Consider the following 12,270-nt stretch of genomic DNA (forward strand, 5'->3'; position numbering starts at 1 on the left):
CAGCGAAGGAGCTCTAAAATAAACATTTCAGATAACACCGAGAATGAAAGGAAAATAGTCTTACACGCACCTGAGGGCGATCATTTTTTATACAAGTTCTCACACCAGATCTAAACAAAGACAAACACAGCTTGAATTAATAATTTATGTGTTGTTCTCTCTGTGCGAGCAGTGTGATGTGTCTATATCAGAGGAGCTGAAAGCAGTATTAAAGACGAGCAGGTCACAGCGAGCTAGAAGTAGACACTGTGATAAAGTGTGAAAGATTTAGCACATAGAGGCTGATATGAAAAAAAGCCAGCATGCCTGTTGTATCTCCAGCTCCTCAAATTGGCTAATTTGGCTGGCTTCTCCCTCCTGCGCCGTGTGTATTCATAAGTGTGCGTGCACATTTTTAGCGTGTGGTGACCAAGTTTTCTTACTGAGACAAACTAGTGTGCGTCGAGGGAAATGTGTTTTGGAGGTGTTTATCACCAAGGACACAGACCGCACACACACACACACACACACACACACACACACACACACACACACACAGAACGAGAGTTCAGTAACAGAAATAATTGTTAGGCAAAGAAACTCGCCATTGTCTCAGAACATAAAAAGATGGCTTAAATTCAAGTCTTTTAAACGTGTGTGTGTGTGTGTGTGTGTGTGTGTGTGTGTGTGCGTATGTGCTCTCACTCTTTCATATGATTTCAGTCCAAAGCAGAGGATGTAATTTGCCTCTCAGAGCATTTTTCAAGCATATTGTTTCTGCATAATAACAAATTTAAGGGCAGACATGTGGGTCTGATTATCCTAAGCTGTGTGTTTGTTTCATTTTGCTTGAGGACAGTGAGTCCTACGTCCTGTTTCTGGGGATAGCACCAGAGGAAGAGTCGCGGTCTATCCTTCCCTTTTCCTGTCCAGATGGCAGCATCAGCTGACGACAGATACGAGCTTTCTTGTCAATCCTTAGAGCTCTTATGAAGCTTCTTGGTTGCAGAATAGTGCGTGGGAGGTTGGAGAAGCGAGAGTGTGTGTTTATAAAAGAGAGAGAGAATTTGTGCGTATTTGTGTTAATGTATATTTGCTTAGGGAGATTTAAGGAACAAACCCATTATAAGGTATTGTACAGTAAACCGTTTCCGATGTTTGTGGGCATCTGACAGATGATTCGCTTTGCTGATTTTTCCTTTTTTGGTACATTTGTATTCAAGTACACTCTCATACAGCCCACACAATGGTTTTTTTGTATTAGACTGGATCCTGGGATAGCTTGGATTTGTGCCTCAGGATCCCACAAGGGAACAGACATTTGATTACTGTACTTGTCAGCCAAACAGAACCACCCCCCACCTCCCCCCATCCTGCCTAGGGGAGATAACAGACCTCATCTGTGTTGGAAAGGACGCTGTGGTCTGCCTGATCAGCGAACAAGCTCTCGTTCTGGTTCATTCACATTTAGCAAAACTAAACACTAAAGGGGAAGCCAGGGAGCTGAAATCTTAAACGTAGAGTAAATTATTTATAGAGGTGTGCTTGACGGACCTCTTTAAAAATGAGAATGTGGCATCATTCGATTGGGCTGAAATTGCGTTTTGTTTGCATAAATCAGATAACTCATAATGGGGTTTGAAATCAAGACACCATCTTTGTATTTTAGCACATCTCGCGTGTTCGGTGATGTCAGCCTTTTCCAGGAAACACGACTCGGAGGGAGATTGCGTCTGATATTCTGCAGTGTGCAACAGCTCATCGCTCTCTTCTCCATTTAGTGACCTTTGAAAGTGTGCTTTGTTCACGTCACATTTAATGTTAATAACAATACTGCTGCAACCTTATTCGGGTCCGGTTTTCATCAAACCTCTTGTATCAGGCTACCGAGGTCAGCACCCGCTCAGCAGGGGAGGTGTGTTTGGTCTTTGATGTGCCCACACTTGTAAAAGTATTCGCAAGTAATGTTATAGATGATTAGGATGCTGGATAAAATTATCAATTTATTTTGATACTGTGGATCCGATGAGAAATAAACCTTGGTTGGAAGACGTAATACACTTAAGTTAACAGGATGAGGAGTTCAATCTTGTTACACTGTCAGACTTTATTGGATGCACCAGAGAAAACATCTACAGCAATGTATGCACAGTCAGTCTGAAGGAATTCAGCATAACCAGTAAAAACAAAAACCCCATGAAAGGAATTCACTGTCAATGCACGAAATAGACATGAGAGTTACAGGAAGAACACAAGAGGTGCATTAGAGTATTTACAGCGCATGTGCATGGTTAAGGTGTTCAGCAGTATAGCCTAGTAGCAAGAATATATCAGCCCAGATCACTAAAGATGAGAAAAAACAGGAGCTCCTAACATTTCTGCAGTCCCATGGAGCCATTTATGACATTTACTTAAGAACAACGCAGGCTTTGTGAAAATCAGGAAGGCCAAACTGGAGCATAAAAATACCCTAACCAAGACCCAGGGCCATCAGAAAGGTCGCTGTCTTTGTTTGTTAAGCTGCCAGCAAAGAAAATAGCAGAAAGTTCATTCTAGCTGCACCCTGACCCAACTGCACAGAGCAGAGAGCCACAAAAACAGAGAACACAGAAACCGAAGTTGACAAATCGACAGTTTTTGGATGGAAATGCCACTACTGTAACCTATTCATTTCTCCCCGGGTCAACCGTACGCACTTCTGCCAGTTCACCGGGAGAAGATATACTCGGTGTAGCTGGTCCACAGCTTGTCCTCTCCGGGGTCATTACTGCCGTATGAGCAGGTCCCGGTGGAGTTACAGGCCACCATGTGGAAACCAGCCTCGGCCAGCCGATCAAACGCCTGCTCCAGAAAGTTGTACTTGAGGTAATACCTGGAGGTGTACTTGTCAGGTGGTCTGTCCGGGTCGCGGCTTTCGTTCAGGGTTTCCCCAAACACCTCCTTAGCCAGCGAAATCTTGCTGCACACGGTTATTCTGGCCACCCTGCGGAACTTGGCGTCCGCCTGGATGTCTCTCCCGATGGTGTAGCTGCCTCTGTAGCCGATGGTTATGTAGCCGGAAGTGGCTCCGGGAGACCGCAGGGTTCGGTCCGAGGAAGAAGAGGTGACCGGGCTGCAGAGCTCAGCCTCCTCCGGCTCCCCGCTGTCCTCCGTGTACGAGCTGTCTTTGCTCACCGTCGCCAGGCGCCTCGACAGCTCGGGCAGCTGGAAAAAGTCCGCTTCTTTCTGCAGCCTCCGCCTCTCTTTGAAAAACTCCGGCAGGGAAAGCTCGGAGTCCCGTAGATAATCCAAAATGTACCGGAAGAGAAAGCCGTCCCGGTCGAAGAAGAAGCGGCCCTTGCTGTCTTTCGGCAGGGCGGCCGGGGAGCTCTGAGTGAACTTGGTCCACAAGAGAGAGTTGGGCACCGCAGTGAGAGTTTCAAGACGGGTCACATACACCTGGCCGCCCACGTTTAGCTCCACTATCTCAGGAAAAGTTGAACTTTGGCTGTCGGTTAGTGCCATCTCTCTCACTCTCTCCCCCTTCTGTCTCTCTCAGTCTGTCTGTGTCGCTTTTAGGCGACCTAACAAGGAAGGATAGTTGGGGAGTATCCTCACTGTACAGAAATGTTTATATTGGTTTGGCTGTGTGGGAGGAGAAGGAAAAGGATGGCCAACAGAGACATTAACTGTTCGGCGGAAAGCTCTGAAAAAACAGAATGCTGCTTTTAAGGTCTGCATGTAAGCCTCGACTTCCTAGATTCATATCTATCTGTGATATTCTAGCAGGGGTGCAAAGTGACACAGTTTATTTGTTTAACACCGATCTTAATCTCTGAAGCAACAAGTTTTTTTTTCTATTTTCTACTTGTTCTTTGTTTAACTGGGAGCGAATGACTTGAGATAAACCCTTTTTGCAAGTGTTTTCCACCCAAGATAAGCAACAACAAGTCAAGAAGCAGAGTAAAATACAGAAAACTCCTAGAGTGTATAAAGATCAGTATAGTCATCTTTTAAACCCCCCACTGGCCTGTAGGCTTGCATTCTGAAGCCTCGATTTTAGCACCGAGGCAGATTCGATTTGTTGAAGCTAAGCCTGGCTGTATTTGAAAGAAAGCGTAAAGCATACTAACAGTTAACATTGGAAGGCTTGATTTGCTGCAAGTGTGCATGGTACAGGCTCAGACTTGCCAGCTGTTGCAAAGTAACACCAAAGCTGCAGTACAGACTTCTTAGACTGTCTGTTAGCACAAATTAGAATATTTGACATATTTAGTTACAATACATAAAAAATAAATAATAATAACAAGCCCAAAGGCAGCAAAATGAAAAACACAGTGAAGCAGTCCAGTTGAGTCCAGCACTTGTCAGTGGCAAGGGCTCCAATAATGCAAATTTTAAGCCTTAATGCAACTCAGACCTTGATACTGTTATCTGAGGTAGAGAATTTGGCACAGAGACTTAAAAGTGCAATTTGTACCAGGCTGTAAACATGTGTATTTGGCTCTAAAGTTTGCTGTTTTAACATAAAAGTCTGCAGGGACTGACTTTTTTGAGTTTTTTTTTAAAGTAAGTAAGTAAGTTTTATTTATATAGCAACTTTCAAGACAAAGATCACAAAGTGCTTTATAAAAAAAATCTGAGTTTTTGGCACTTTCACACTGGCTGCGGTTATTTTTTTAACCCTTGAAGGGGTAGTGATAATCAGAAAAAACTCTACACCCTTCCACCCCCACCCCGTCAGTGTGATTGGACTATAACACTGTTAATCTTACGATGCCCAACACCGTTGGATGAGAGCATGGGTAGGGCCAGTATGAATGTAAATGAGTACATCAACTCAGCAGTACTTTGTGCATAGTTTAATTATTTCTGTTTTGCTACTTTCTGCTTTTACACCCTTATGCCCCCCTTATTTATTTTAAAGCTTTAGTCACTTATTCTTTTTGCACATTAATTGCATGATTACAGATCAATCAATCGCATATAGCACCATTTAAGATAAAAAAAAGTGTCATTCTGTACAATGAGTGTGTTTACGTTAAGTACTTTAAATCTATTTTGAATGTACAACTTGTGCATTATTAAGCTACTTAAGTAGAATTGTACATTTTATGTTTCAAGTATAAGTCTAAATACTATTTCCACTTTGCAAAATAATAATCCATCTTATTTCTTATGAATTATTCTGATTTGCTACTCCCTCACCCCCATTTCTGTTGCTTCTTCCATGCCGCCCAATTTAAAAAAGTCTGGAAGCACCCCTGCCTTCAGCTTGTATCGCTGATTTTGCAACTGATCCCAAGCAGAGAAAGCAGCATATTTAGATGCTTGTTTAACTTCCAGTAGACCTGTAAAACGGTGTACGCTAATCTTCTTTCAAACATAAAAGGGAAGCAAACAAAATATTATGTCTTACAAGATTTGCCTTAGGCATCGTGCAGGTGAATGAATGGTGAATGTTGTGATCACCTGCTCTGATGCCTTTGCAGCTCACACACTGCTTTAAGTATTGTAAGTTAAAAATGTTTTGATATCTCTGACAACATTCAGAAAGGCCAGGATAAAACTTATTTTTATATGTGCAAGCAGTATGCTTAGCTGGGACCGCATGCTCCAGTGGTTTTCATACCCCATCATTGAGAACCAGCAGCAGACAAGTTGTTTTTATGAACAAGTTATTATGACATCTATAACAGCCCTCTGACTCCATTATGTTTACATGGAGCTCAACAGTATTAATAACACTTTATTTAATCTGTCACATAAAGTAAATGGCATGATTACAAACAGCTACGATAACTGTAAACAGTAGTTTGACCCGAGGCTTCTGCCCAAGCACTTGTTTTTTCTGTTTTTTGCTTATTAATGGCCTCTTGTTGATGTTGGCTCCAAAGCTGCACTCACAAAATAAGTTCAACAGCTTTTGTAGTTTCATAAGAGCTGGATTCATCTGCAGGAAGCCTATGTAATGTAACTTTAATATATTTAAATATGTCTTGTAATTCTTATTATATGTACATTTGATGTTTAAAAAATATGATTTCATTAAAAGCATTGTTCAAATGAGTCAGGTCAAGGTCAGATTTATTTATATAGCACATTTCCAACAGCCGATGCTGCACAAAGTGCTTAACAATAACAATAAAATTAAAAACTACAGTGTAATACAATAATAACAATAGAAACAATAAAATAGAAGAATTGAAACAATACTAACTAATTCAGATAAATCCAAAATGCTTGGGTCATAATGTGTTAAAAGCCAGAGCATAAAAGTGTGTCTTTAGTAAAGATTTAAATTGCTCAAGTGGTGCTTGTGGCTGTAGTTTGTAGATTTCTTGTCATAGAAGAACTTTCTCCTCTGGACTCTGCAGAATTTAAAGTTATCTACAGACCTCCCCGTGCTCCAGTTAAGAAATTGAAGCAAAACAGGAAAGGTCTACATTGATGAACGATCCTTGAATTGGTTCCAAAATGAGACAGTTTATTTGTGCCTGGGGTCTTGGTGTGTTCACTACCAGACTAAAAGTAGAATTAAGCAGGAATTCAATATAAATGATGTACCAACATTCTCCGTTTTAAGGGTAAGATGAAGCTGATCGGACTGATCAGTGGTGTTTCCAAAATCCCTTGAAAGGAGGTCATACTTTGCTTAAAACCTACATAAGCCCAAACGCTGCACTGATTTCAGCATAGGACCAAAGACCTCTTTGATGTAGTCTCAAAGCATGCCGAAGGCTGTATCCATATTTCAGTCCACGATCCATTATTACTTCAGAGGACGACCACTGACACTATTGCACGTAGTCTTAGAAGAAGATGTAATTGGTCTGTTATCTCAGATAATGAATTTTGTTTGACACACAAACTGTTCATAGGAGAGACTGCTGATTCAGATCAACCTGTGCTGCTGAAAAGAACCGTTGTCATAAAGTTTCTTGGGAATAAGCAAGAGAGAGCACAAAGATTCAGAAATATGATGCACATAATGTACAGTATCAAGACCAGTTGAGATAATGTTGCACTAAATTTTGTTTTACATAAATGTTATGTAGCATGAAACATAAATTTCATGTTTTCATACATGAAAACATGAAATTCTACCATTGGCTTTCTAAACAAACTACTACTTTTGAATACAGCTCTCTAAGTATCCGGCTCTTGCTGCTGAGAGCACATGAGCTTTCCTGGCTCTTAAAGTTCTTGATTTTACAGGAAAAGCTTCATTTTGTCACCCTACTTTCTCTAAAGCCAGTTTCAAACTCTGGACTAGAGTGACATCTAGTGGACAGTTAGAGAAGAAGCGGTTCATCTTGATTTTCTTGCTCACTGTAGCTGTGGGGTTAAGCAAAATGGGTTCAAGGTGTTTAGATGCAGTTACATCAGCAGTTATTACGTCTTTCTACCATCTTTGTCCTGTTAGACCCACATGTTCAAAATCAGATTTTTATTCTAACACCATAAAGAAGGATTGAGGAATGTGCCTAATTAGATGACGCGATCCATTCTTCCATTTTCTTCTGCTATTGCAATTCAGGGCCAACACAGAACCATTCACACTAATTTTAAAATCACAAATTAACATTAATTCCAGTAACTGCATGTCTTTGGACTGTGGACCCTGGAGTACAAAGAATATGCTTACCACACGGAAATGCTCTGGCTAGATGGTGGATTTGACCCAGGACGTTCTTGCTGTGAGGTAATAATGCTAAACACCATGCTTTATACTGGTGACTGGGTGGTAGGGTAATCATCTTTAATATAAGTACCCTAAATATTTGAACAAATATAACCACATTTTATGAAAAGAACAATATTTATTAATATTTGAAACACACTTAACTTGGGACACAGGAATGATTGTAGAAAAGTTTTCTTCAACAACTGCAATACACATGTAAGGTGACATCTCTGGCCCCTTACTGGCCCCGACACAGTTGACTACAACACTTTCTTCTGGATTAAGCATCTCACATTCTCTTATTCATCTCTTATTCTGTGTTTCTCTTCATCCACCAGGATTGATTTTCAGTATTGGAGGGCTGAAAATGGACTTTCCCACCCCGTTCATGCGTGAGGTATGAAAAACATATGAAGCTAATTTTGTTAAGCACAGTGTTATTGTGAATTGCCCCTACTTAAAATGAATTCAATTGGGCTGAATTAAATTTCTTTAAAACATAACAACATCGTCCCCTTCAGAAAGCCAGCATGATTGTAGCTAAAAGAGCCTGGAAATCACCATCTCTCCCCTTGTTTAGGGTTTGGCTATGTGACAGGATTGCACGTTTGTGTATTGAAGAGGTTCGCTATCATCTGGCTGACACTTTTGAATTTGTTGAAATCTCTGACCCTTTCCTCAATCATATTAACAGTGATTCAACATAACCTGTAACCCATTTGACTGCACCTTGTGTTTATGTGAAACTACACCTCTGCCGGATACTGATTCCTTCCTGGACTTGTTCCCCATATCTTCTGGGCTCAGTGAACTCCCTGTCTAACTTCACACAGAAGATTATTTGCTTTAGACTCTAGCATTTCTCTTGAACTTTTGATTTGGACTGACTAAGCAGTCTTTCTCTCTGCTTAGATGTTGTTGTTTTTTCACCCTTTGTCTCCTGTGATTTTATGGTAATTTGAAACATAAAATCTTATAACTAAACAGGGAGAACCATGAGAAAAAGTGTTTTTTAAGAGTAATCTGGCAAAGAGGATAGCAGAAATTGCAACAATAAAGATGTTTTAGATGGCCTAAAAGAAGTAACGTATTTTACCAAAATAAATAAGACATTACAGGCTCTGTAACGGATCCGCGACCCGGGTCCGGATCGGAGTCCACTTGCACAGCGAGTTTGGAACAGATCATGACTGGACCCGATTTGGATCGGTCGCTTCCCAGCTCATCTAGCCCGGATCCTTTGGATCCGTTGTTGATTATAAGCTAGAATGATGCCCGCTAATGTTTGGCTCGAGTCTCCTAAAACCACACTTTCCCTCTGAGAAACAGTTTCATTACACTTTAATACCGTATTTAAATGACCGTGGTCTTCGCTCATTCTCATATACGTCACAATTTTCTCACAGCAAAATCAAACAAATTAGTGACAGTGAATATGGAAAAGTTTTCTTCATTCACTGCAACACACCTTTGCACATGGGCTCGTGAGCGCATGTATTGTGCTATATGAATTTTGACAATATGATGCGGTGTTTATAAAGGGACTGAGAAGGAAAGGTAAATTTCGAGCAAATTTCTTTAAAAAAAAACAAAACAGATCTACGCTCACACCTTTGCGCGTGCGCACACGAAGTGCTGCTCTTATGGAACGCGCGTGCGTTCGATTTGTGCATGTGTCTGTTTGTAACGTCACTGAAAAAGCTGCGGTTTGAAATTTTTCTTCTGCACCTAAATTTTCTGGTTCAGATGAGTTCAGTGAGAAGCGCTAAACGTCCAAATTTACGGAAAAGCACACTTAGCGATTCAGTTTCTTCAACTTTCGTTTTAAGTGAAGGTAAGTGCAATCTTTAGACTAAAAATCAGCAAGTACAAAAACAGAGTATGTTTTGGCTTCACATCTTACTTTTAATATTTGTATTGAAATCAAATCTGAACATTTTAAAAATGATATGCAGTTGATTATGTCAGAAAAGCACTTTTTAGTAGCTACATTCTACTGTAAAGGTGATTTTACTGCTTACCTGTTAGACGCAGCTTGTCTGATAAAAATTGATTTCCTTTTGTATATTAACTATAAAACCAAAGAGTTTTTAATTCTTCTTTTGACAGGATTTTGGGCCAAATTCATTTAGTTGCTTTGAGCTTTTCTTTACCGCTGTGGTGATTTCCTCTTTTTCTGAATTTTAACAGCTACATTGTGAACAAACAAACTGACATGTGAAAGAGATTTTTTTGCAAGAAAAACAAGAAAATGTTGTGATCTGTTGCTATGATATGAATCATAACAATATGACGCTGGAAAAATAAAATTCCGTATTAAGAGCGCATTTCATATATGGGTGTGATTCAAATATAATTCTGTTCATTAAAAACAAAACAAGCTGGCACCGTGAAGTTTATATCTAAGAGAATCTGCACTGATTTGCACAGAGTTGCTTCTGATGGAAACATGCTCAAATCATAGTTATGAAGTCTGATAAGCTTTGTGTTAGAGACTCACTTAACCCCATGTTTCCCTTTCATTTTACAGCCATGTTGAGAAGAAGCCAAAGACTTCAGTCTAACGGCTATTACGGCAGCCAAGGAGAGCCGTTAATCTCCTACAAGGAGACTTTACACAGGTTAGTGCTGGTCTACATGTTTTTTGTTGTCATCCACTGACATAGATGCAGGTTTTGTAATCATAATCCATTTTATTCTTCCATGTACATTTTTTCTTACATGATTTTGTTTTTTCTGTGCAGAGTTTTCAAATGGCGACGGCCCCGTCCAGTCCCTGACAATATTGACCAAGACACAGTTGAATACAACACTGTTGACTGTGACACTGTGGACTGCAATAACAATGATTTTGTTGACTACAGTAGTGGCAGCAGCAGAGGTCTCTTTAGAGCCATCAAGGCATTGAGACCTTTGGTCCTCATGCTGGCCTTGTGTTTTGGTAAATGATCTCCTTCCACAAACAATTACAGTCTTTCTAGTACTATGTGCTTTTCTTCTGGATTAAGCTTCTCTTCTTATTCTGTGTTTCTCTTCATCCACCAGGATTGATTTTCAGTATTGGAGGGCTGAAAATGGACTTTTCCACCCCGTTCATGAGTGAGGTATAAAAAACATATGAAGCTCATAATATATTCCCTGAAAATTAATCAGATGACAGTTTATTATTATATATATATATATATATATATTATAACACGAATGGTTCTTCTCATTTGCAGTACTTAATGAATAGACATGAACAGGTGGAAAGGAAGGCACAAGAGCTGCAAAGGGAGTTAATGGACTTAAGAAAAAGAATTGACTTCCTTCTTCCAGTTGGGGACAGGATGCCCAACTTTGCTCTGGAGGAACTGGGTAAGACATGAAATCGGATCAGAATTCACGTAAGAATTTCTTTGTTGTTGTTTTGCGATTCCTTTCTCACTCTGTGTTTTTGTCTACAGGAGCAAAGATTGTTAAAGAACAGTCTTCAGCATCCTACCTTTCAGAACAGGGTGGATTGAAGCTGTGGGGGCTTACATTGATACCCGCAAAACCACCCCGTGTAAGCTCAAGAGTCGTTATTCAGGTATAATCTACTTTCACAAAAAAACAAGATACTATCTCACACATCTGCATGATTTAATAGTCAAACACTAGCGGTCCAAACTGAACTCTGTTTTTGTTTCCTTTTCTCTGTAGGGTCGAGCACCCATGCTCCCAGGAGTGTGTTGGAGTTTTGCGGGTTCCCAGGGACATTTAACAATTAAGCTGTCACACAGCATCGCCATCAGTCATGTGACACTGGGTCACATTTCTAAGATGGTGTCACCATCTGGAAAGGTCTCCAGTGCTCCCAGGATGTTTTCAGTGTTTGTAAGTCACAGATTTCCACTGCACCACTGTTCAACTGTTGCATTTTACATATGTGTATATAGAGAACAACTTTATCTGTATTTATTTCTGTCTTTTCAGGGAAAGAGAGCATTAGACGACAGTGGTGTCCACCTGGGAACATTCGTCTATGATGAAAATGGAGATCCACTCCAAACATTCAGGATACCCGTGAGTACACTGTGCCATTATACACATGCACATAGACTTTTCTATCCAGAGTACTTAGAGGTTAGCTCCCCTTGCTATCTGTATATCCTCCCTCATAATAATCACAGTATTCCTAAATTTACCATCCTTTCAAGAGTCAAGAAAACTATTATGCAACTAACCCATCTGGTTTTTGTTTTGTCTCTCAGGACGACAAAGTAGACGTCATTCGCTTCATTACGCTGCATGTGTTGAACAACTGGGGCAATCCTGAGTATTCCTGTCTGTACAAGTTCCGAGTTCATGGAAAGCTGGCATAACTAGCTTCCCATGAACTCCATCTATAAAAGAAAAGAGAGGAAAAATGTGAAAGTGAATCAGACTGCAACACATATTTAAATAATTGTATTTGAAAAAATTTGTCAATTTAACCCATTTTTTTCCTCCAGCGAACGTCCATCCTACCAGGTAAGACATGTCTGTTTAAGATGTTTACAGTCTGATTCACCTCATCCCCAACCAGCCGTGGCAGAGGGCTTGCCCCTCCCTGAGCCTGGCTCTGCCAGAGGTTTCTTCCTGTTAAAAGGGAGTTTTTCCTC

General features: G+C 40.3%; 2 protein-coding genes across 3 annotated transcripts; one reads left to right on the forward strand and one right to left on the reverse strand.

Moving 5' to 3' along the window:
* Positions 1-2,066: 2,066 nt before the first annotated feature.
* LOC102206722 (BTB/POZ domain-containing protein KCTD12-like) lies at positions 2,067-3,637 on the reverse strand. The gene has a single exon (XM_005724214.1). The coding sequence runs from the start codon at positions 3,481-3,483 to the stop codon at positions 2,686-2,688; it is 798 nt and encodes a 265-aa protein (XP_005724271.1). The 5' UTR covers positions 3,484-3,637; the 3' UTR covers positions 2,067-2,685.
* A 4,345-nt stretch (positions 3,638-7,982) lies between these two features.
* Positions 7,983-12,252, forward strand: LOC102207187 (SUN domain-containing protein 3-like). Of its 2 annotated transcripts, none has more exons than XM_005724216.1 (9): positions 7,983-8,042; positions 10,176-10,266; positions 10,390-10,586; positions 10,691-10,749; positions 10,867-11,002; positions 11,092-11,216; positions 11,330-11,503; positions 11,603-11,692; positions 11,881-12,252. In XM_005724216.1, exons 2-9 carry the CDS (start codon positions 10,178-10,180, stop codon positions 11,989-11,991), a joined length of 981 nt encoding a protein of 326 aa, XP_005724273.1. In that variant the 5' UTR covers positions 7,983-8,042; positions 10,176-10,177; the 3' UTR covers positions 11,992-12,252. The 2 variants fall into 2 exon arrangements, with proteins under 2 accessions (XP_005724273.1, XP_005724272.1); XM_005724215.1 differs by lacking the exon at positions 7,983-8,042 and adding an exon at positions 9,342-9,479.
* The last annotated feature ends 18 nt before the right edge of the window (positions 12,253-12,270 follow it).

Source organism: Pundamilia nyererei, unplaced genomic scaffold (genome assembly GCF_000239375.1).
Source record: "Pundamilia nyererei isolate P.nyererei 1_Seehausen unplaced genomic scaffold, PunNye1.0 scaffold00011, whole genome shotgun sequence".
Classification (NCBI taxonomy): Eukaryota; Metazoa; Chordata; class Actinopteri; order Cichliformes; family Cichlidae; genus Pundamilia; species Pundamilia nyererei.